Source organism: Phasianus colchicus, chromosome 8, assembly GCF_987193195.1.
Source record: "Phasianus colchicus chromosome 8, bPhaCol1.hap1.1, whole genome shotgun sequence".
Taxonomy (NCBI): Eukaryota; Metazoa; Chordata; class Aves; order Galliformes; family Phasianidae; genus Phasianus; species Phasianus colchicus.
Window position 1 is genome coordinate 21160740 of NC_143443.1, and position 25772 is coordinate 21186511.

The 25772-nt window shown below is 47.8% G+C and overlaps 2 protein-coding genes across 2 annotated transcripts; both read right to left on the reverse strand.

The window, feature by feature from the left end:
• Positions 1-8467: 8467 nt before the first annotated feature.
• On the reverse strand, positions 8468-12663 carry HHEX (hematopoietically expressed homeobox). The gene is made up of 4 exons (XM_031597732.2): positions 12267-12663; positions 10872-11050; positions 10738-10788; positions 8468-9615 (listed from the first exon to the last, which is right to left on the reverse strand). Exons 1-4 carry the CDS (start codon positions 12646-12648, stop codon positions 9394-9396), a joined length of 834 nt encoding a protein of 277 aa, XP_031453592.1. The 5' UTR covers positions 12649-12663; the 3' UTR covers positions 8468-9393.
• A 601-nt stretch (positions 12664-13264) lies between these two features.
• Positions 13265-15308, reverse strand: LOC149917067 (uncharacterized). Its single transcript, XM_090144647.1, has 5 exons — positions 14941-15308; positions 14749-14848; positions 14408-14614; positions 13577-13811; positions 13265-13356 (listed from the first exon to the last, which is right to left on the reverse strand). Exons 1-4 carry the CDS (start codon positions 15306-15308, stop codon positions 13641-13643), a joined length of 846 nt encoding a protein of 281 aa, XP_090000773.1. The 3' UTR covers positions 13265-13356; positions 13577-13640.
• Positions 15309-25772: the final 10464 nt, after the last annotated feature.

Here is a 25772-nt window from a genome sequence, read left to right on the forward strand (position 1 = left end):
TACAACAGTACTGACAAGAGCCTTAATAATTATAAGAGATCATATTAAAAGGTTTGCAAGAAAGATTATTTTCTTGGGAATGAGATGTACATAATTAGGGAAAAGATTGCTGCCAAGATAACAGAAAACACTTCACTGTTTTTGTATCTTATATTATTGACCTTAATGGGCATGAAGAAATCCTGATTTAAAATTTATGTATATTTATAGGGTATTTATTGCCTATTCATGTCTAGAAATAGAAGGCAGTATATCCTCAAGAATCACTGAGATATCTCCATTCCTTATGCATTGTATTCACAGCATGACATGTGAACTGATTGCTGTGAAGCAGCAATTTGTTAATGTGTTGTGTTATCAAATACTTCTACTGTCACACTCTTGTTGCAGTTTGACAAACTCTTCATCATAATTACTCCCTTTCTAGAGAACATTTTAGAGAGCTCAGGGGCAAGGAGGTTGTGGCGAAGTGGGGGTCAGATAACAGCAATAGGATGAGAGATAATGTCTTTCAGTTGCACCAGGGGAGGTTCAGATTGGATATTAGGAAACATTTCTTCTCAGAAAAAAAATTGGCAATGCACTGGAACACACTGCCTAAGAAGGTGAACACCCTGGAGGTGTTCAAGTAGGTATGGCACTGATGAACATGATCAGTGGGCATGGTGAGGGGAGGGGTTGGTGGCTGGACTTGGTGATCTTAGAGGTCCTTTCTAACCTTAATGCTTCTTTTCTATTCTATAAAGTCCAGGCTGTGTAAGGCAGCGTGAGCTCAAATGAAATGAAATGGAATAAAACAAAGTAAGCAACCACCCAGCACCTTCATTTTGCATGATGTGTTGATTTATTGAGTCAAGAAAATGTCTCCATAGGCTGACAATCCCAGCTAACTCTGCCACAAAAATCAATAGTAGATGCATCCCAGGGCATCTGGTATATCTCAGAGTACTGGAGAATCAGCTCCTCATGCTATAAAATAACAGGAGAAAGAAATAAAACACAATACTTAAGAGAGCTTAAAAACATGGACTTCAGAATTAAATATTTTGTATAGTCAAGAAAATAACACCCTGACTCTGCACCTTCTTCCCTCACCAAACTTCTCTACAAAGGATTCTTTTAAATGCACAGCCTTGTATCAAAACATACCCATCAGGTTCAGGCTAGAAAATATTTGAGAAGCTGTATGAACTCCACTGCCCATGACCACCTTGCAATATGCTCACAGACAGCAGAGGCAGCCCTTGCCACTCATGGGTCCTTTGGGGAGGGTGGCTGCACACACAAGTGATATTCGGATACGACTCACCCTTTTGGTGTATAGTTGCTTTTATTCTGTTTCCTCAGTATCTTATCTCAAAACCACAAAGACTTTAAGCAGAATCATAGTTTAGAAAAGCTCTGCATGTGCTTGGCCTTGGGCACTTTCCTGAGTTGGCTGTTTGCAGAGCTTTCCTGTGCAGGGCAAACAAACAAAAAGCATATCCCAAATAATTTTGTAGTCTAAAAAATCTAAATCAACTCTATGGTACACCCTTCATGTTTTTTTCATGCCATAGCTTTGTGCTATGTGTTTAAAATACCTTCTGGCACCTGCCATGATATGAAGGAAGATTCCCTGTGAATTGTGTAGGTCTTCTAATCCTGGGGCTTTGTGCAGAACCAGTTGCCAATTTGTATAATTGCAGAACACAGCAGTGGTGGTTTCTTCTGCCTCACACTTTGCAATTCAACTGGGTATCTAAAAAAAATAAGTAACAGGCATACAGGTGGCTCAGGGACTACTGAGACATGGGAACTTGGAGTTACTCTAGACAACTCTTGGAAGATACTAATTCCATTTCCTAAGAAGTCTGAAGGCTTGTAAGGTCAGGTTACTGGCACTTCTCCTCATCAGTGCTGTGTTCTTTTGTTTCTTCTTCATAAAATAACAGTCATTTCTGACTACAGATAGACTGTAAGTGACACACGAATTGGCACAGAACCAAAACTATATGCCAGTGGGAATATTCAAAACACTTGAGAAGCCCAAGTCTCACTGTACTTGTTCTAAAGTAGTTATCAGCTTCTAACATCTATCACTGGCCTTTTGTGGAGAGAAGAGAGAAAAAGGGAAGAAGAAACAATTACTGCTAAATCTCTCATGTGGGACTGATTCATAACCTTTTCTTACATCTTCACACTGAGAAGAAAGCACATGGAGCTCACTGTGAGAGTTCACCAGGTTGGTGTGATTGGTGCCATGATGCTGGCAAGAATAATGAGAGGAAGGCAGTTGTCTTTCTGTGAACTGACCTAAACCCCAAACAAACAAACAAACCAGATCAAAACACAGAGAAGCAGAGATCTTACCAAGTACCCTTTTGGAAAGCACATCTCATATTCCTGTATAAACCCTGAGTGATTTACCTCCTTTGTGACAGTCATCCTGCAAAGCAAAAACCCATTAACCTAGAAGAATTTGTTCATGCAATGCTTGGAAATGTGTAAAATGGCACAATTCATGACAACGTATATGTCAGTGCTGCACACACAAGTTATGAGAACATATATGTCAGTGCTGCTCTCACTGTTGCACAAGGAGTCTGAAAGTTGGTGCAGCTCCCAAACTAACCTGGCACAGGACAAGCAGTCTTTGCTGCACAAAGGTCTCCAAATCACCTCTACTTGGAGTCCCCACACTGGTACATGTAACACCTTCACAGCACAGGGCTTCTTCCCACCACAGGGATGGCAACTTACGTCTTAGTTTACATTTATCCCTATAACAGTCTCCGTTTATCTGCCTAGTATCAAACTTCTGGTAAGTATATTTAAACAGTATTAATGTCAAGAAATAGAGGTTTTTCTTCCATCTTCCACTGTGTTGATAAGGTTTGGATATTTAGAAGTTTACAGTTCATTTAAGCAAGCACAAAAGCACATTTCAGGTCCTTCCCTGTCTTCACCTGGCCAATGTTAGTGATTCGAGAGCTCTCACATGGAGAAAGCTTGTTCAGATGCTAAAAATATCACATGTTTACACTTGTAAATCACCATTAGCAAATGATTTTCCTAATGCTTCAGACAATATAATAGCAAAGTGCAGCTGCTTCAGCCAGAATGGTATTTTAGTGATTCTTAAGGACTTAATGAGATCGGGTAATTGACTAGTGAAGCTAAAAATTTTACCTTCAATTAAACAATCAACAGCTCCGTACATCAACATAATCATCTTCTCCCCTCCACCTCTCTGTTATCAAATCAATATGTGGGCAGCAGTTGTCTAAGAAACCACTTCCTCTGTGCTTCTAAACCAGTGTTCAGGTCCCATTTTAAAGCGTTTATTCAATTAGTCTGGTGTAATTTGCAAATAATGGAAAGTATGTAGTAATGCAGATTCCGTAAGCAACTAAGGAAGAATAAGGCCTTAATTCATTTGTTGTTTAACTACATTATTTATCCTACATTTGTTCTGGTGCTACCAACAAATAACTTAGTACTCTACATTTTAAAGTATCAGGATTTATGCTTGAGTTGCCAGTGCCAGATATATTGATTATACAGAGAGAGAAAATAAGGTTGTACAGGTTGTGTTAGTGAATCAAATGATTCACAATTCAGAAGAAAACCATAAACAAAAGTATTATATTTAAAAAAATCTGCATGAGGATATAAAATAGTTTCATCAAGAAACTACTTTCAAGGGCCATGTTACAATAAAGAAATCTCATTTTGGAGCACTTGATTGTAAATTACTATAAACTGCTGCTCCCAACCACAACTGTGAGTGCAAAATATTTGTTTCTTGGAGCACAGGGCACTTCTGCTGTCTTACAAAAGATTCTGCAGCTAAGCACACTTGGACTGCCCAGCATCACACTCGGAGGAGGGCTGGTACCATTTTTGATCAAGATTTTCAAAGTGCCTAGTGGTGTGATCCGGGTCCATCCCCAAGTTCCCAAGCAGAGCTGTAGACATGGGGAATAGTTTTCAGGAACCCTGGGAAATGCAGCCTGCCCGAGCACCGCCAGCTCTGCTGCTCTGTTGGATTATTTCAGGCTGCTCCCCTGGGGTTGGGGTGCTTCTAATGGTTTGCGTGGGGTGGGTGTTACGGCACCACGGAGGCCACACTGCATCAAGCACTGTGTTGGTGACAAAGAAATGCTGGGTCAGCACCCAGAGCCAGGCCTAATGCTGTGGGACAGACCCCACCTGCCTCTTGGGCAGCACTTTTATTCCCATTCCCAGCTCCTCCCTACATCTGACTGGCATTGACATGCACACAGGCAAAATGAATTCAATATCTAATTTGACAAGAAGCCCAGGACCAACTAACCATACTACCAAAACTGGCAACATTTCCTCAGTGTGCCAGCAGAGCAGCCTGGGCACCAGATACCCACTGAACAAAACAAACCAAGTTTGTGCAAAACTCTTCTTCAAAGACCATTGTATAATAGACTCATAGAATCATTAATGTTGGAAAGACCACTAAGATCACCTAATCCAACCACAAACCCATGTCTGTGACTGCTCTAGACCATGTAACTCAGAGCCCCTTCTACCCTTTTCTTGAACACATCTCGAGATAGTGACTCCACCACCTCCCTGGATGATGCCAGTGCATCGCCACTCTTTCTGAGAAGAAATATTTCCTAATATCCAACCTGAACCTCTCCTGGTGGAATGTAAGGCCATTACTTCCCATCCCATCTCTGTTACCTGAGAGAAGATGTGGATGCCCATCTGCTTACAACCTACATTCAAAGAGCTGTAGAGAGTGATAAAGCCTCCCTTCAGCTTCCTCTTCTCCAGACTAAACAATCTCAGGGTGTCAGAAGTGGGATCCTGAGATTGTTTTGTACTATATTGTACTAACCTGGGCTATGTTTGTTCCATATGGGTGTAGAAAGGGCTCCCTGGCAGAACTGAAGAGGTTTGGTGACAGGACCAAGAGGGTGGGTCCCTACAGAGGCACCTCTGTAACTACCCAGCTTTGTGTATAATGTGTTCTGCTGTACCACAGGTGTGGGCAGGATCAGTTGCTCTGACCAACCCCATGTGCAGATGAGTAGTTCTTTGGGCTGGGTAGGAGGGTTCCTTCTCACACAGAAAGGGAAGTGGAAGAAGTGATGTACGTAAAAGTATTACCTCTTCCCCTTTTAACCTGTGATCTTTATCCTGGTATCTGCAGTAAGTCATTGAGATAAACTGCATGGTAGTGAGCAGCCCTGACTCATTGTACAACTGCCATCACCTCGTGTGGGTGTACTCCAGGACAAACACCTTCTTTCAGTATGTCTAGACTAGAATAGAAGCTGTGTTTTTAAGACATAAACTAAGGTGGCTTGACTACCGCATTGAGAAACTTTGCATGGACAGGACAAATCAAATGCTTAAAGGTGTTAAAAACTGTTTGCTAAATAATTCTAAAAACACAACTTTTCTACTTGTCTAGACAATGCCAGAATGTTTTCTAGGGTGACACACCGAGATCATGGAAAGCCTCACTGCTGCAGCCAAGGAGCATGGAGCACAGGCAGATATCAATAAGGAGTTTCTCCACATAGGTTTTCAAAGCAACGACAACAATTGACAAGTGGAGGAACACTCTGAGGCCTCATCTAGGTGATAGGAGCAAGAGATCCTATTTCAGTACATTCAGTTTAGTCAGAACCTCTTTTTTCAAAAGCAAAACTTAGAAATAGTCCACTAAGATTGTGTTCTGCTCAGCTGTAGCAGGTCTGGAGTCCCAGCAGGCAATAACAGTCTGCCAATACAACGTTATGGACATTGAAATCTATGTGTTGTCGGATGAGATTCTTAGTCCTCAAATAAGCTTGATTGAATTACTGCTGGAAATGGTCCTTTTTCTAAGGCTGATAAGATTCCAGCTCATTTTCCATGCCCATTCAATCCTTGCCCCTGTGCATTTGCAAAAGCTGTACCAATAAAAGCAGAGTTTGATGCTTCTTTACCATCAGTGCTTCCAGCTGGCTGTGAGAACCCACTCATTTCTTACAAGCCACCGGCCATCCATTGGTTTTGCCTCTGCCTTCGTTTTTGGTAAAATTTACTCAGAGAAAGCCTTCAACCTAAGCTACTTCTTTAAACATCTATTTTAAAGTATGTGGCCAACGTGTGTGCACACATTCATGTTGTAATAATTGTCATCCCCTACCAAGTCAGCAGAAAAGCTCTTAGTCATTCATGTTCTGTTCTGTTCTGTTGTGCTTCTACAAAGCTGAATGGTGAGTGAACAAGTTAGAGGAACAGTTTCCGGAACTGTCCTGGCATCTTTGACATCCATCTTAAACAACAGCTCAGGAAAATGAATAAATAATAAGACAAAGGAGCAAGGGGGAAAGTCCTTACACAACTGAAGAAGCACAAGTCCAGCCTCTCCAACTGCTTAATGACAGGACTTTTTATACAGAAAAGAAAAAAAAACTCTATTAGTTCTATTTACCAGTAAGGCTTTATGGCGTGGTTGTGCGTTGGTCAGATAGGAAAAAAAAGCACATTTTGATGAGTCCCATTAGAAATAATGTCTTTCTAACATGGATTAGTACCTGATAATCAGGGAAAAAATGAAAATTAACAAAGCAAATGAAGTGTCTACTGGACAGTAATTCTTGTGTGTAACTCCAAAATGACAGTCCTGGCTTTGCTTGCTTGTTCTCAGTGTTCATTTGCCAATAGCTCTGGAACAATGGATCTGCAGAATGGAGACACTTAAGTTACCATGAGGAGTCTTTTTAATAATTGTGTCAAGTTCTTTTGTCCTTCAGGTGCACTACCTGAAATATTTCAGAAACATAGATTGATTTCCTGATGTAAATAAGGCCTGGAGCCAATAAAACCCGTGAGTCGGGAAAGGCTGAGGCTCTGCAGTCAGCACAGGCTCTGCAGTAAGCACCCGCTGTCACCGGCAGTCCTGGGCTTTCTGTCTCATGGAGCTCAAACGGAGAGTACTCGAGGCTCTCCGGGGGACCACGACCGGGTGTCCCACTCGTGTCCCGGATCCGGAGCTTTGGGGTCGGGTCGGGTCCCACCCGCAGCTCCCGCAGCTCCCGCGGCCCCAAATTCCGGCAGTCCACGCGTGTGCCCGTACCGAGCGGCCGAGGCCCCGCACCTGGGAGCCGCTGTTTAAGGAGTCAAAGTACATCGGCAGCCGGGTCGATAGCCTATTAGGCTAGAAAGAGTTCTGCATATCAAAGGCCGACGAACCCAATGACTAAAAATATAAGTACCTGACCCGGAGGATTAATCACACACTGTCAAGCTGAAATCGGTGCAATTCTTCCAATCATTAACGTTTTGCTTACAAAAATGTGCTTTTCTGTTTGTTTTTCTGCTAAATGATAACCATTTTCAAGTTGAATCTGCTGATAAAAGAGTCGAAAACAAGACGGGAGTTGTGCTGGAAAGGTCATACGTGCTAGTTCGGCATGAAGTAGCCAACGGGCAAACAAATAGGAAAAAGCGGTGTGGCACGGAAGCTTTTGCCGCACGGTGTAAAGTGCCTCGGCAGCTTTTCTCCCGCCGAGGACGCGATCGCCGGGCTGCGGGCAGCCCCTCGCGGGACCGGGATGTTGGGAGCGGGCTCCCGCGTCAGCCGCGGTTCTGTCCGCTGCCCACCCGCAGTGCGAGCTCCGCGGGGACCTGGGGCGTCGGCACCGAAATGTGCCAACCACCTGCCCGACACCCCGCAAATCCACAGCCCTGCTGGGCTCCGGGTGCGGTGAGAACCTTTCGGGGCGGGAGATCCCGCATCGCCCCGGTTGGAAATGGGGCTCCCGCGTCCCACGCGTGTTCCCGTCCCCGCGGGATGGAACGGCCGGTGCTGCCCGATCCCGGAGCGGCCGGGCTGCCCTGCTGGCGCTGCTCCGTGCCCGGTGTGACTCCAGCAGAGACCCGGCCCGAGGGGAAAGGGGCTGTGGGAATGCTTTGCACTGCCCACGGCGATGCTCCCACACGTGTCACGGCGGAGAACACTTGCCGGAGCCGAACAGCGGCAGCGGCGCCTCTCGCTTCGTGCGGTGTTTGCTCCGCTGTTACCCAGCTTTAGGGAGGCACGAACCCGCTGTGACGCGGCGCAGCGGCTCCTCGAGCCGAGGGGAGACTCCGCGAAGATCCCCCCTGCCCCCTTCCCCCGCCGCGTTTCGGAGAAAGGCCGATGGATCACCGCTGTTGACTCAGGCGGGTCAGCGGCTGCCCGGTTCCGGTCGATGCCCCGCGGACGCGCTCCTCCTCCCGCCCTCTCTCCCCGCGTTCCCCCGGACTCGCACGAAGCCAACACGCGGTAGAGAACCCAGGCGATAAAGCGGGACACGAAGCCGCGGGTAACGGCTCCCGGAGGGCAAAGCCCGGCTGTGGGCACCTGGGGGCTGTGCCAGGAACTGGGCAGCAGTGGTGCAGAGTTTCGTTTTATTTCAAACAAATCCATCAAAAATTAAATACCAGTTTTTGCTTCTTCTTCTTCTTCTTTTTTTTTTTTTTAAACATTGAACCAATATGTACAAAATATGAACAACGTGAGGTATAAAACCGCAAAGACTTTTAAGGCAAACTGCTATGTACAGAAGCAGAGGAGGACACGCCAGGCACGGCTGCCCGCTGCCACGCTGCACCCTGCAGTGCCCTATCAGCCCCCTCATTTCCTTCTGAAATGGGAAATCTGGGGGACAGCACGACAGATTTGTCAAGGAAAAAAACAGACTGGGTTGGTTTGATGTTTTGCTTTTAGGTTGTGGGTTTTGTTGTTTTTTGATTTTTTTTTTTCCCCTGCAAATGGAACCACACAGATTGCAGGGCAAAGTCCTCCAAAATGCAATGAGGGACATTTCATTCCATCAAGAACAAAACTGAACGTGCCCACAGCTTCTGCCCAGTCCGGGGGGGGATCCCGCCGGGGGAGGCAGTGGCAGGTCTGTGTGGGGTAAGGCACTGTCGGGATGCTCCAATCCCTCTATACGGCACAGAATACATTTCTCTGCCTGAAAAAGGCACTTAAATTAATCCATGTAAAGCACATTCGTTTGCACACACTAAGGCACGGTCCTGCCCTCTGCGCTCCCCCACCACATCAGCTGGGGGTGGGAGGGGGTTCCCAGCAGCCAGAGATGGGCACAGCGGTGTGTCCCAGTCAGAGCACCAATCAATGTACACATAGATCTTATACAGTAAATACAAACCACCGATCAGTCCCTATAATCAAATCAGAGATCTGCCAAAAAACGGATCTTTTGCAGAACATACATCTTTTCTTTCTCAGATTATTACAGAACGAGTCCATTTGTGCTTCTTTGTCTTTCAGCGGAATGGTGAAAGTCCTCTCCCATCGTAACATCCTCCTTCCCGCAGTCCCGGGATAGCACAAGCCGAGCTTGGCTCCGTGCCCGCGGGCCGTCAGCGTGTGGCACTGTAGAAGCCTTTGTCTCCCTCGATGTCCACCTCCTGATCGGAGTCGTCAGAGACGTCGGACTCGGGGTCCTCCTGCGAGGCGGCCGAGGGGCTGTCCTGCGGCTCGGCCTCGCCTCCTCCAGCGGGGCTGGGGCTGCCCTCCGGTCGCGGGTCACCGTGATCGCTGGTGCCTTCCGCCTCCTCCTTTTTGGTGGCCTGGGGGTTCTCCTGCGGAGACAGAAAGTCGCTGGGTACGGAGCTACAGGGAAGCACCGCGGAGTTCTGTGTGGGAAGGGCTGAGTCCCGCGGGCTGAGCCTGCTCTTCAGCGACTGAATCTGCTCTTTAGCGAAGGGAATGTTTGGTGCGAGGCTCCAAACACTGCCCTGATCTGTCCTTAAGTACATGGCAATCCTCGTGGCATAAGGAGGGAGACCGAATTCATCAGTGGCTCAAGAGCAAATGGGAAGAAAAATATAATTAAGCTCTAAGGCCGTACCTTAAGGTGAAAACATGCACTATTAAAACATAAATCGAACCGAAGCCCATTGCCGAAACAAGAGCCCGTGGGCCCACTGTGGGGAAAGCAGGTGAAGATGCATGGCACTGCCACGTGTGTGGGGATGTGTGTGAGGTCACAGCACTGAGGGAGCAGCTGCGGGGCCGGGAGCTGCAGGCACTGCCGAGGAGCTCTGCTATGGACCGGCATCGAGTGTAAGAGGGAGGGGATCTGAGCCGAGGTGCTGTAAACCCGAGGCAAAGCCGCAGAACAAATTTCCTGCGTGCCCAAAGCAGGCCACGACTTGGGATTTTTTCCCAAGCGTTTGAGCTGAGGGCCCCGACCCGACTGAACTGGGCCATAAAAACAGAGCTCTGCCTTCAGCGCGGTCCGTAGGGGCGGAGGAACCGTGCAGCGCCCCGCATCGGGACCGTCCGCAAAGAGCCGCGGCTCTCCCCGCGCTGCCCCCGACGGGGGGTTGGGGTGGGGAGGTCACTGAAAGCGCCGTGGCCGTTCCCTTCCGACCCCACCGCCGGAGCGGTTCACCGTCCCTCGCTTATCTCCCCAGCGCTAATTGGCTAAACAACATATGGGTTTACAAAACAATTAGCGCCGAGTTGCAACGGGCGCGGTGTGAGGGCCGCCCGGCATTGACCCGGAGCCGCATTAAGAGCTTTTAGCATTAGTGCTGCCCGAGCGAGCCCCGTCGGGCCGCAGCGCGGTGTTTGCCGTTTTAATCAAGGTGAAGAGGTTAAACAGCGCCGGATGAGTGCTGCACACATCCCGCACCGGGCGCCGCGCCGAGATAACGCCATTAAACCCGTATTGCTATAGAAACGGAACCATCCCGTACCTGCTTCAGGCGCCTCCATTTGGCTCTGCGGTTCTGGAACCACGTTTTGACCTACGGCGGGAGAGAAAGGCACAGGGTAGCGCGGATCGGGCCGCAGGGACCCGCCGGCTGCGGAGAGCGGGGCTGGGCCTCACCTGGCGCTCGCTGAGCTGCAGCAGCTTGGCCAGGCGCTTCCTCTCGGGCGGGGAGAGATATTTCTGCGTCTCGAACTTCTTCTCCAGCTCGATGGTCTGCTCGTTGGAGAAGCGCACCTGCCCACCCTTCCTCTTATGCAGCGGCCGCTGGATGAAGGGGCTCCACAGCAGCGGCTTTCCTTCGGGGAGAAAAAGGGCAGCGCCGTCACCGCCAATCCCGGCCCCCCCGAACCCCGGCCTCGCTCCCGGCCCCAACTTTCTCCTCCGCTTTCTCAGCCCCCTCGGAGCAGTGAGCGCTCAGAACCGCTCCACGGGCTCTGGCAGCGTTTCCGTCAATGTGTTTCCTGTTGGTCTATCGCGCAAAGAAAATACAGAGTAGAAGAAAAAAAAAAAAAAGCCCTTCGCTTCCTTCTGCTCTTTCGCTGCCGCGTGTCCCCTCCATCTCCCACCGGGACGGCCCGGGCCCGCATGCCCCAACGCCGCGCCGCGCTCCGGACCGGTGCCCACGGGGAGCCCCTGGGGGTCGGTCCCGGCCCGGCGTCGTTGGCCGCGGCCGAGGCATCGCCGCTGTCCCCTCGTCCGCCGCCCGCAGCCTTTGAAATTCGCTGCATTGTTTTTCAAGATTTTTGCTTGCGTCAGGCTTTAGTAATTCTGGTGCAAAACAGCCTCAAAAAATAGGAAGCAACTGGTTATTTTAGCTGTCATAAAGGCACATCCCACACAGAGGAAATGAACAATATCAGAAAAACGGATCCCGGCTATCAGAAGCCGAGTGTTTCCTGAATTTGTCTGTATTGAGGATGTCGATAAAGTAATCAGCGCCGTGCACGACTCCCGGGGAAGAGCCTGCTCCGGGCGGCCAGGAAAACACTTAACAGCTTCTGAAACCAGATTTACTCCTATCGAGAGCTCAAGGTTTCCTGTATGAACGGAAAGGGTCAGGCTCCTTCGCTGCTGCGGTGCGGTGACTCAAGGCGCGTTTTGCAATCACTGAGGGCAGCGCGGGCCCCGCACCGGGACGGCCCCCCCCGACTCCCACCCGCGAGCCACGGGGCCGGGAGCGGGGCCGGTGCGGGCGGCATTGGGACCCATCGGCAGGAAAAGGCCGCGATCTGCCGCGCGATCTCTCGGCACAATTAAAACTCCCCACCAAAACCACACGCGACATTACTAAGGACACTCTGAGAGGCACTCGGTTGAAGGAAAACAAATCTGAGTCACCGCGGCCGCGCACTGCGGTCTCGCTCCTAACGCGGAGCTGCCCTGAATTTACTGTAAAGCGGGCGGGGGCCGAGGGGGTCGGGGCTGAGCTGCGCCGCTTCCCCGACGGCGGCACGGCACGGGATGAGACGGGACGGGATAGGGACCGGGCGGGGAGGGGGGGCCGCGGCTTACCCAGGGGGTCCTGGCGGATCAGTGCGTGCGTGTAGTCGCCGACGGCGCGGGGAAAGGAGTAGAGGGGCCCGGCGTAAGCGCCGGTGCCGTAGGTAGCGGCGAGGTGGTGGGAGAAGGCCGGGTGGATGGGGGTCGGCTCGTAGACGGGGGTCCGGTACGGGGCCACCAGGCTGGTGAAGGAGGAGTTGGGCGACGGCAGCGTCGGCGGCGGCGGGGCGGGCAGGGAGTGGGGGGCCGGCGCGGCGGCGGGGCCGCGGCCCAGGATGTCCTCGATGTAGAAGGGCGTGGGGTGCGCGGGCTGCAGCAGCGGCGTGGGCGCGTACAGCGGGACGCCGACGCCCAGGGCCGCCGCCGGAGCCGCGCCCGGCGCCTGGTACTGCATGGCGCGGCCCCCCCGGCCCGCCGCGGCCCGGCCGCCCCTCGGAGAGCGGCCCCGAGCGCGGCCGCCGGCTGCTGCCACCGCCGCCGCGGGTTTCTCCGGGCTCGGGTTCCCCTCCGATAGGTTTCTATCGGCGCGGGGCGGAGCCCGCGTGGTCTCTGTCCCCTTCCTGCCGCGGCTCCGTCTAGCCAATGAGCCCGGCCAGGGAAGGGGGAAACCACCCCCGCCGGCGAAAGCTCCCCCCCGCCTCCCCCGAGCGGACTCCCCGCGGCGCCAATCAACGCGAGCCGGGCCCCGACGGTACCGAGCGGGCACCCGGGGTGGGCGGGCGGCACGGCGCGCTCCTCCGGCACCGGGCCCAGATTTCGGGCGTCCCGCGGGGCGATCCTCCCACCCGCCCCGCAGCCTGGCCCGGCTCCGGGTGACAGAGGAGGCGGATGAGGGGGTGAGCGGGCACGCGGACTCGGTACTCCTCGGGCACCCACTGCCGCTGAGTGAGAGGTAGCGGCGGCGGAGCCCCCGACAGGGCGGACGAGGCGCTGGAAGCGGCTCCCCGCGCACCGGAGGGAAGGAGGCAGTGCGAGGCGGCCGCTCGCCCTCCTCCGGCAGCGCCAAACCCCACAGAGCCGCCCCGGGGAGCGCCCCGACGAGGGAGCGGGTCGGCAGCAGGTGTCCTCCTCTCTCCGCCTGGTTGACAGCGAGCGCAGAGAGCTGCTAAGGAACAGCAGGTGCTGCTTTTACACACACACACATATATTTATATATATATATGCTTCCCTCCCCCCCCCCCCCAAACCCACGAAGTTCTTAATAAGTAAGAGTCTGGGAGCGAGACGAAAGGGTGTTGTGGAAATGGAAATATATATATATTTTAATAATATCAGGAGGTTGGATTTTTTTCTTTATGTTGTTAACAAATGCCAAAACTCACCTTTAAAGCGCGGTCTTGTGTCTTGTAAATATCAGGTACACGTCAAGCGGGCTGACAGTTCTGATTATTTTTTCTCTCCGCTCCCGGTCTCCGAGGCATTGCTCCGTCCAAGGGGGTTGGTTAGCTCATGGCTGGGCTGGAAGTGTTGGATTTGCAGCTCGGAGCACTTAATGGGGGCGCGGGAGGCGCTGACCCGCTGCCCTCCGCGGGGCGTTACGGTCTGTGCTTCCCAACGCTGAGAACAAATTTAAGCCGAAAAAAAAATGAGAAAAAGAAAGAAAGAAAAAAAGGCAAAAAATCCGTGTTTTGCTGTATTATTTGAAAACAAATAAATAGAGGAAGAGATTATTCTTTTCTGACTTTTATACCAGCAACAGGCCTTGTTAAAGGGAAGGTTTAATGGCGCGGTTATTACATTCCACTCCCACTGCATAATCCCCAACAAGGAAAATGAAGCACTTAATTTCGCGGCCCCGCAGCACCGCCCCGCTCCGATCCAATTGTTACCCCTTCGCCTTCCTCCTCCCGGCCCGGAGACTATTAAATCGCATTCATGAAAATGTCACATTTATTGAACTACATAATTTTTTAATATCACTAGTGCAGGTTTTATAGTTGATTTTATTGTTTTTACGGCCATTCGGGGCTCTAAAACCCGGATTTTTTCAATGTTGTCCTTATAATTTTTTTCACACAGTCAGAACCAATAAAATGGAGCAGTTGTGACTTTTTAATGCAAGAGGGCTCGGAGTTTCAATATTTTCACTCTGCTGGATACTCAAACCAATAAAAATACATGAGATTTTAATTATTTTCTGGATTAAATCAAACCTTTTCCCTTTCTTTTTGGAACTGCGTTGTGTTGGACTTTCCGTCGGGAGGGACACAGCGCAGCTCCGGGCGGAGCGCTGCGGTCCCAACGCTGCGACGAACGCGGAGCGCCCGCGGTGTCACCGAGCGGTCCGCAGCCTCCAGGGACGGGGCGTCCGCACCGGGGTTATTTCTCCTCGGCGGTCCCTGTGCGGAGCACGGCATTTCCTCGGAGAGAGGGAGAAAAAGAAATGAAAATTAAAAAACTTTTCCCATTCTTTTTCCCAGCTCGCTCGCTGAGTCGAGAACTGCTGGGGGGACGGGGTGGGGTGGAAGGCGAGGACACGGGGGCATCCCCTCACCTCGGCCCGAAGGGAGCGCCTGGAGAACTCATTAGTACTGTAATAACGACGGCTTTCTGTCCTGCCGATCGCTCTCTGCGAAATCCCCTTCGAGGGGCTCCTAGCTGAGGGAACGAGCAAAAAACGAACTTAATAAAACAAATCCGGGCCCCCCTTCCTCTTCGCCGTCTCTGCCGGCCCTGACTCAACTACCTGGACCCTCCTGTCGGGGTCGGGAGCAGCATCGCGCTGCCCGGAGCCACGGGGACCCTCCTGCCGGGCTGCCCCTTTGTGTCACGGCTCTGGAGCTGAGGGGCGCGGGCGGCCCTGCCCTGCCGTGCTCTGCCGTGCCCGGGAGTCCCGCCGTGCTGCAATGGGTGGAGGGATACCGCCAACATGGCAAAGATGAACAGACAAATAAAATCTGACAAAAGATCCATGGAGTGTACAAACCAAACACCTAAATTCGGAGCATCGGGAATGCGGAGCTCCTGAAGGTGGCTGCAGCCTCCAGGCAGTGCTCTCCACAGCTCCCTGCACTCAATTACCTGCAGATGCCCCCCAGAAGATTTCTGATTCATGCGGTTGTCTTTGCAGACAACAAAGAAACTGCAATTTATAGGAGCAGTGGGTCCAGGAGCACAGAATGCCCAGCTCACCCCATTCATTCAGTTCCCACTGGCGTGGTTTTCTGGAGTGAGACTTGCCCGGCTTCTGCTCTCAGAAATGGGAGTTTGCCCATAATAGCACTCTTAGTGATACTGCGGGACCAGAGAGTAATCACCCCAGCCAAAATAACCATGTAGGGCTGTGCAAAATTTGCAGGCAGTGCAGCAGAGCCCATCTCCCAGTGCTACCTGGCACTTTCCAGGAGGATCCCGCCCTCAGCCATTCCAACCCTTCCCATTATTGAAGGCATTGCAAGCTGCTTCCAAGAGAGGTGAGGCCGCAGCCTTGAGCCCCATCCAAGGAGGAAATAGGAGGGAGATCACCTCTCTGATTTTCCTAGCACCATGGCAGCCAGACAGCTTCAGACAGCAGCACCACGTGTTGTGGGGTGATGTCAGCCTTCATTCCATCTTCCAGATCTCTCATCTGGTAGACATTCACCTCTCACATCTCCTCCTCACCATTTACCAATGAATGCAACCATGACAAGCATCAGGCAGGTTAAAATATTCATTAGCTGTAGCAAAACAACATTAGTTGAATAATAGGAGATTAATTAGTTGTAGCAAAATAAGACAAATCTTGGTCAAAAAGCAGTGGACAACATGTGAGTTGTTGCTGCAGGCAGAGCTGGCAGGGGCTTATCATTTTCCATCCTATACGTCTACGTTCATCTAATCATGATTTATGCCAAATCCAAATCTTTTGGGTGGAAAAATTTCTCTTCTGGGGAAATTTGCCTCATGCTAAGGATTTGTAAGGTCTCAGCAAAACTGGCTCAGCAGTTTTTAAGCATTAGGTCAGAGGAAAACAAATCCCCTTGCCAACATATAGATATCCTTGCCTTGTACTGGGAACCCATGGTGCCCCACCACTGGGTAACCTCAGGAGAATGAAGCATGCAGCCAGGTGTTGCCTTTGGTTCCTGTTTTGCTCCTCCAACTGTGGCTGTGGGCTCTGGGTAGCAAAAAGAAAATCCCAAGCCTTTATAGAGAAAACCATCTGTAACGTCTGCATCCTGACTTTTTGATGGCTTGGAGGGCTACTCCTGCTTGGCACTGGAGGTCTATGGGTATGAGCCATGCTGCTACCAGCGAGTGTCTCTTTCCTATACACTGTCACCAATGCTGTGAAAATAAATAAATTTAAAAGGCTCAGAAAAGCTTTAATGGTGCTTTGAGTCTTGTCAAAGATTTCCAACCAACATATGGCAGATCCTCGGGGAGTATGTGGGTAAGGTGCCTCCATTTCCTCCTGCCCCTGATAGCACCACATTAATACCTCTGCTGGGACACCTTCATGCTACAGAGTGGGATATGCAGCATTTATGGCTCTGAGGTGGGAGGAAGAAACACATGGCCCTGCTCCATAAACATACCTTCATAATGCTTTCTTTCTGGGCTGTCCCAATGACTGCAGTGATACAGGCTTCTCTAAACCAGAGTCACAATCCAATTCTGCCCAATGGAACAGAAATCACTTTTTCTGAGCTGCAAAGAGACATTCTGGGAAACTCCATGGGCTGCAATGTTTTTTGCAACCCTTCTTTGGCCCAAAGAGTTTTTTTTATCTGACCGGTATGAGAATGCGGTGAGCAACGCTATGAAAAACAGAGCAATATATCGCTCCTTACAGGCTCATATTTCTGTGTATCTGCCACCACAAAACATGGGTTATTCTGGCTCCTGTTTGTGAGTGCAACTGACAGCTCTGTGGTTCGTTCTATTTATTTGGGGTGATGGCAGCCACAGCATGTTAAAACTTCTCTATATTCTCATGCGTTGGCTACACACACCAAGATTACACCCAAAAACACACACAATTCCCAGGGGCTAGATTCCCTCTTACATCTTGCACAATCCTTTACGTAAGTGCAAACTGACTGCAAAGTACTGCTAACACAGACTGCTGGCTGCTGTACACCCACTCCGTGTTGATGTAAATGCCCGTAACAAGAGAACAGACAATGGAGAATCTGCTTAAACTACAGTGTTGACAACACATCTTTTTTTTTATGGAGTAATCAGACTACAAGCTATTGGGCTTTTCAAATAGAAGTTGAGTTTCAGCGGGTCCAAAGTACACACAGCTAAATTTGATGTCGGTAGGAATTAGGCATGAATAGGGAGTGTTACTTGGTTATTTTTGTTAATGTTTTCCAGAGCTCACACATTCGCTCTACATTTTTTAGCCAACTTTATCATTTTGGCATCATGAAATCAGTCCCCAGGAAGGTTTGTTTTATCTGGAGCTGATAGGTGTGTGCAGTTGTTAATAGAGAAAAGCAGCAGCACGCAGTAACAATCAAGGTAACAACTCACAGCTGGTTGACAGCAGAGTTAGGAGGATGGATCTAAAATCTGTCCTCATCCAAGAAACAGGACCTGTTTCTGGGTTCAGAACTTTTCAAGGCTCTGTTTCCATGGGCAGGAGCTGAAGCACTGAAGTAAAGCTGGTGTGGGAAGGCCAGGGAGCACCTTGGAGACTAACTCAGAGTTCATGGAATGGTTTTGGAGCCCATTGGAGCTGATGATCTCTGGAGTCCAATTGTGAAGCTTTTCATAACAGCATGACAGAATATGCCTTGATGGTTGCACATGGAAATATCACATAGAATTCAATATTAAATGGAAGAAATAAAGGAAGAATCATATTTCCTTAAGGCAGATGTTTCCCCTTTTTGCTCCAGCACAGGAGCTGGAGCCTTTCTTTGTGATGGAAACTGCACAGCCCAGAATCAGCCCATGTAACAGCCCCAGCTGCAGATGGCACCCAGCCCTGAGTTTTTCAATCCAGAGGACATATTGTGCCAACGTACCCCATCAGTTCTCTCCAGAGGTGGCGGGAGCGCTCCAATTAGGTCTGACAAAAATATGGAGTTTTCTGACAATGCCAAAGTCTTGGTGTCATATCACAGAGCACTGATGACACTTCCAGCTGCCCAGGGGATGTTGGCACCCAACAACGAGGACTTCTGCTTTGCAACAAGGACTTGGGAGGATGCCACAACTGTGGAAGAGCAGCCGACCTGGTCTGTGTCAGCATTTTGATCTGCTCCAGATGCAGCCCTGGGAGGCACTGACTCCTGGATTGCCCACATCTGCCAAAATCTCCATCTGGGTCCCTGGTGGTGGTACCAGGGAGGGGAAACCAACACAATCTGTGAGATGAAACAAAAAGAAAAACACTTTTCCCAGTCAAAGTAGAGGGTAGCATCTCCATTCAATTCAGTACACCCAGAGAAGGATGTAGATGAGCATCTGAGTGGGTCTTCAGTGCGTTTGATTCTGTTCACACTCTGCAGCAGTAGTCATCTCTAAGTCAAGTCACTGTTTGGATCTCTTCAGAGTTTGGGAATCAGGGGAATGTTTTCACAAAACGGTAGATTTTGTCATTCTCCGCAGCTTTATATCATTATCTTTTTTTTTCCCCCTCTAGAATCTGGTTGAAATATTCATCTTGAGTGTGTTGTTTTTCTAGAGCTTATTGGCCTATAAAGTAACAGAATTGTTCAGAGGAACCTGTAGCAATGGGCACACAGCAGAGCACAGCTCTCCAGGTAGGCATGGAATCAGGCTGGTAGCACAGAGTGCTGGCTGTAATACAATTTCTCCCAAATGGAAATTGGAACAATGGTATCTACACCACAGCATATACTGACTGTTAGACTTATGGTAAAAACAAAACAAAAAATAAACCACACTTGGCATGAAAGTAAGTACACTGATGTGAAATCTGTGTGTCACACCTCTATATTAAGGATTACGGTTCCTTGCTAATACATTATGGATTGGGTTTGATTCGTTTTTCAGAACAGCTGCTGTTTCTCAATCCTTCCATAGTTTGACCATCTCATAATCTTACCTCATCCCAGTGCTGGGGCCTAGAATTGGAGGTGCAGTATCAGTGTTGCATCACGTAATCCATAGCCCAGATGTTTCCTTGAACCCAAATCATGAGCTCAGAGCCAAACCCACTGCAGGTGCTAATCCAGAAGTTGATCTCTGGCCTACAGCAAAAGATCTACTGCAAAGTTAGTTCAATAAATGCAAATTAGTAGCTGAAGAATATCCTCAGCCAAAAACACGGGGTTTTAAAAATCTGTTCAGACTCACTGGGTACATATAACATTTGGAAAGGAGATGCAGGCATCTCACCAGGACAGAGGCTTTGGAGACGTGCCATCGTGGAAAAGACTCGCTAATAACAGAATCGTAAGAGACCAAGGAGATCTCTTGTATAACATTACAAACACATAGTAGATATTAACTAGAAAAAAATACATCTTCCTTTTCAAGATTCATTTCTACATTGCCCTCTGTACAGTGGTATGTTTTAAATGTGTGCAGTATGTCTTCAGGAGGTTTATAAAATTGCAAAAACTCTCTTAAAATCTCATCACAAATTAAAATTTCAGGATTAATTAAAACAAACTAACCAATTTAAATTCAGAGGGCACTCACATTTAATCATTGAAGAACATCTGACAGCCTGGGGGGAGCTGGGAGAACCCTCCCTGCCTTTTGCCATTACATTGTTTCTAGATTTGTTCTCAAAGAAAGATCTTCTTCTGTGGTCTGAGATGTGCTGAAAACCAGACCACGAGTCAAGGCAGGTTCAGTAGGACCAACATCACAGCATTGGAACCATCTGCTTCTAAAACAGTGTGCTTCAGCCAAAGCCTTTCTGCATCTCTTCATTTCTGTAATTCTCAAGCTGCTCTTTTACTGCTGTTGTCTCTTTCAGACTATGTTTCGTGTCATACCAGGACTGAATGCACAGGGAGACATGACCTTGCTCTCTATGTATCCTTCGCAGCACCCATCTGACACCTGTAAAATATTAAACAGTAAGAATGCATGTTGAAGTCAGGCAGCCAGGTTAGGTGTTTGCTATAGATAAACCAGCTGGTTTGATAGGGAGCACTGCAGCCCTCCGAAACCTCTGTGTGCGCCAACAGTGGGTGAATTCCTAAAGAGTCGGGATGCTCCTGATTGCCATAAAATGGCTATCCCAATTCCCCTCATTCCTGCAGGCTCACACTTCAAGCATTAGTTAACAGTTATTATGTCATCTTCTTCCTTGAGCGTTGATTAGCAAACTCTACACCGTCAGCTCTTTATGCCGTTCTCACCAGCACTCCTTCCAAGCACACAGCTACAGTTGGCTCTTCTTCTCTGAACTCCCTCCAGTTTGCCTTCCTGGTAACAAGGTGCACAGCACTACGCTCACCTTTTCCAGATGTTATCTCACTTCAGTTCCAAGAAGAGAGGTTTGCTCACTCCTTCGCTGCAGCGTGGCTCTGAAAGCCTCAAAACATATTGATTTTTTAAACCATTGCATTACACAGTAAATTCAAATTTAAATTCAGAGTCCTCCTTCCTTAAGCAGTAGTCAGAACTTTTTTTTTCAGTCTAACAGAAAAGGAAGACGTGGACTTTGCTTTTCTTACATATGTCATTTTTAGCTTATTTATGAGAAGGAGAGGACTGATAGGAAGTACTACCTAATCCCATACTGGTGCTCAGAGCAGCACAAAAACAGAACCGGTTTCCAGTACTCTGCGCTGAGAATGATTTTCCATTGTCATTCCACATTATCTTCCCATTTGAGTCTGCCCGTGCAATTCTGTTGTGCATCCTGTAATTCAGTTTTAGCAGGTTTAAAACAAACAAAAGGAAGTACTTTTTCACACAGTGCATAATTAAACTGTGGAACTCGTTGCCATGGGAAGCTCTGGATGCCAAAAGTACAAATGAGTTCAGAAAGACAAATTAATGGAGGATAGGTACCTTGATGAGGACTGGACATAACAGCTCACTTACAGAGTTTGGCTCAGGAAGCCCTTACACTGCAGTTTGGTGGAAGCAGGAAGGGATATCTCTGGCTGTGGCTGTTTCTCACAGATCCCCTCTGCAGCCCCTCTGGTCACGGCCAGGAAGGAGATACTGGAATTAATGATCTGTCTTAATACAGAGCTCTAACATTCCTCTCCTAATGAGAGATGTGGATGCCCATAAGTTTAAAGAATGAATCTTTAAGCTGAACACCAGCTCCAGCACCTCTGAATTCCTTTTTAGGCAATTTTATCAAATCTGATCCAAGTGAAGATAACGTCCAAAGTTTACAGCAAAGCGTGTTACTGAAATTGGATATTTTAAGGTTTGGGGACTGCTGGATTTGTTAGCCCAGCCAGTGGTTGATTTTGCAGATAATACTGGTTGGATCAACTTTGTTGGGATGTCAAGAGAAAGCCTGTTATCTGTGCTGAGAAAGTTGTATGTGCTCTTCAAGCTCTCTCCCCTCCCCGGAACGCTGCTGAACAAACGTTCCCACCGGTCAACGTGGTGCCATCTCTTCTTATTGACTTAGCTCTGTAATTACTGGTTTATCAGCCTCCCCCCAGGCTTCTCAATATATCTTGACCAAAGAGCAAGATGAGCACAGCCATACGCACACATACATTCACAAATGGGAAGGCAGCAGGCAGGCAGGGGAGGAGAGTCACCCCACGGGCTGCGCAGGTCTCACAGTATGGGACAGAGGGAACCTGGCCCTCGCTCTGACATCGCTGCTTTTATACCTGGTGCCATGTGTTTCGCTGCAGGATGGGTGGCTTGATTTTATCTGTATTGCTTTGTCACTTGGGATTCTTTCTGTACCATTCAGAATGACAGAATTTAGGGGCTGGACTCACTGATCTCCAGCTGTCCCTTCCAATGCCTGTGGTTCAGCAAACTTCATTTTGGTCAGTTTTATTTTCTGACTCTTCCTACATTCGCCCAGGCTTTGTGCTAACTGCCCTATTTTCTGCAGACAAATCCACTCAGGAACTGTAATGAATATGAATAAAGTGATTCACTCCTAGTGTGGATAAAACCACATTTGTTTATCTATGCTATGTTTGCTACAATGTGACTGAAAACCAGAAGGCAAGCTGCGGGCTGAGAGCCTGCTTCACCAGGAAGTTAGTGGGAAAGCAAGATGTCCAACTCAGAGGCACAGTTTTCTCTTTGCTGCCATACACCCCAAAGCACAGGACAGTTCCTTAGGTTTTGAAGCATTATTTCAGATCCTTTGGCTATTAGAGTGAGATGACCTGGCTGCGTAGTCTGACCAAATTATCTCTGTCATGAAATACTATAACTTTAGCATTCTCTGTGTTATTAACACCAATCTGCTGAATGTCGGTATAGCTGCTTGCCTTATATCATGGTACATCTTATGGAATGAAAGTTTAGGAATGAAAGTTTACATTCAAGCAAAGCAGCATCAGTTGTCCATTCTTTCTGAGCATGTGCACTGCTGGGATGGAGAGCGGAGGTGAAGTAATGACAGGGAGGGGAGGAGAGCACAGCCCACCAGCTCTGGGCAATGGGACCTGGGCCCCAGCCTCTGCCATAGCACGTGGCTGGAGCTCAGCTCACACCACCTGTCTGTACCCCCCTCGAAAAACTAGAACATCATGTTGTCTCTCCACTAGTTATCAGAGCGATCCTCACTTCTTCTAGTGCCAATCACTCCTGACTCTAAAGACTGGAGCGCATTACACATGATGCAGAGTATTCCCTACAAATAACAGGTAAAAATAAGCAGTCAAACCAAGCCCAAAGGCAAAGAGCTAGTCCCGGACAACGGGAAAGATAATCAAAGAATAACTAACACAGGTAATCAGCAAATCATTCAAATGAATTGATTTGGCTTTGGCTGGCGTCCCTGCTTCTGCCTGAGAGCTCCAGTGAAATCCAAATAAGTGGCAGTTATCTTCCACTCTCTTCCTGTTATCTGGTTCTAATGACAACAGGGGAGAGAGGGGGAAATTATGGCTTTGAACAGGATCGTGGCCTTTCATTTAAAGTAAATACTGCAATGAAATGGAAACTGCTTGAAGAATGAGACCGCCCTGGCTTTGTTCTGAGCAGATTAAGTTATATATTAAAACCAGATAATATCAGATTCTTACAATGGCTTCAGCACTTTCACTGCAAATAACACAGAGAGAATCAGAAAGTGCTGCTTGTAGTGACCTGAAGGTGTCCAGGAAGCACACCAGTACCTACATGGTGTGAGGTAGCTGTGGAGAGCCAACCTCCAGCCAAGGATCTGTATTTTATGTTTCAATAAATGTATTTAACATTAAAAAGTACAATAGGAAAATTCAAAGTGAGTGATGCTTACTCCAGATTTATCTATGTGCTTTTAACTTGGATGCTCCAAGTGCAATCTCCTCAATTTCCACATAGGGGATGGAGGGAACCAAGCAGGGCACCCGGTGCTGAGTTTCCCTGAGGTTCCAATCTCTCTCCCCAGCTTCAGGCAGAGCAGAATGTGACAGGGTTCTCTGCTAGGAACTGCAGCAAACATCACAGGGTAAATCCAGGCTCTGCTTTGCTTTGGGAGGAAAACTTGCCCAGGGGGTGGCCTGAGCCCAAAGGTGACAGTCAGGATTTTTGTGGATGTGGGTGCAGCAGAAATATGGCAGTAAAGAATGTATCTGTAGCACTTGGATCCTGGCAGCATGGGCTCCTGCCTACCCGTGGATCAAGTAGCAGAGCCTTAGGCTCAAGATTTCCACACAGGAACAACAAAGCACTGAAAATACAGTGGATGCAGAATATTTTATAGTCCTTTTGCTAGAGTAAGCAGCATCTATAACAAAGCCATAGGGCAACTAACCGGCCATCAGTTTAAGTTACAGAGAGTTTCATTGTTTTTTGCTGAACTAAATATAAATGAAACAATTGATTGGCACCTGTGTTGCAGCCCAGCAACCAGCACCCTGTCTTCTCTGGTAAGCTGTGCTTCTTGTGATGTGCTGCTCACCTCCTCCATACTCTGCCATATAGCTGTGCCTTCTTTCCACAGATAGATGAACCACAGAACTAATCACAGTTAGCTCTACTAATACAAAGATCCAGCCAAGTGTATTTCATTAAAGAATATCAAACAGCCTCCTTCCAAAATCCCCCTAAGGACCATACCAAACATCTGTGCTTACACAACAGTCTTCTTAAAGGCCTCCCTCTTTCCTTTCAGTACTGGCTCAAAATAACAAAGACAACGTGATGAGTTACAAGTCTGTAGAGTTACAGCAAATTTGAGCTAGTAGCCAAAGATTAATATTATGATAAAAACGCATTATAAATATTTTGATAGTACTTACCTTTGTACTGCATAACTCCCACTGTCAAATCTTCAAAAGGTACTTCTGAGTGGAGCCAAGAGTTGAATTCAGCGATCCTTGTAGGCCCCTTCCAACTCAGGGTATTCTACGATTCCATGATTCTGCTGCCATTAGGTTTGAAGATGATACTTCAGCTGCTTTCCCAAGGACTCAGAATTCCACCGCATTTTCAAAAGATTGTACCCAGATATATGGATGACATTGCAGGGTAGGGAAATGCACATCGTGAAGCCAATAAACTTGAGAAGATTACATAATTTCTGAATAGTCTCATTTTTTTGCAAGGCCTAAATTCTCTTCCTTAATAATTATGCTTTTTAATATTAAAAAAAAAAAAAAGGAAAAACACCCAAAAGTCAGATTTAATTGTAGATATCAGACCTGTTTCAACATATTGTGAATAACTTACTGACAAAGTAGAGAAGACAGAATAAGACTTTGCAACATAACATTTATATTCTGTATTTTGCTTTACTACTGTAACTTTTAAAATGTTTTGTCCCTGATTTATTTGAAAGAAAATGAACTAGAAGTGAGGTTTCAACCCAGACAGTTTTCTCACAGCATTAGAAAATAAAAATGAAAGGCTGGAAAATGAACTGCAGGCTAAAAATATTCAGAGACAATTAAATGTAATGGAAAAAAAGCCCCTATCACTTAACTGAATTTTCGCTGCTAAAGCAGTTCTATGTTTGCTATTCACAGGTACTACCAACATTTATGATAGTAACCTTTATAAAGTCAATTTAATTATCTTTATCTTATTACAAATAATAAATTCAGTTGTCCTACAATGAAAATCAATTGTCAACATAAGCTATGGTTAACATCTAATAAAACAGCCCTCTGTAAATCCATGATTAATAAGATTGGCTTCTGTATTAACTAACAGACATCATAAAATTTCCTCCTTTGCATTAATCTGTATATTCAAGGTTCATCCTGTTAGACTGAGTTTCCTAAAATAAACTGTTAGAGTGAACAAGCAAAATTTTGGCGCCTATCATCATTTCATTATAACAATTTAATGAATGGTTTTGAAATTAATGCCATATTTTAATTAAGTCACAGAAGCTGCTGGCTTTAACAAAGGATAAGCATTTCACTCATTGTTTCCTTCAGCCTCTGAACAGAACACTGATGCCACTTACGTTTAGTTTTGATGGTTAGTGAATGTTAATTGAAAAGTGAA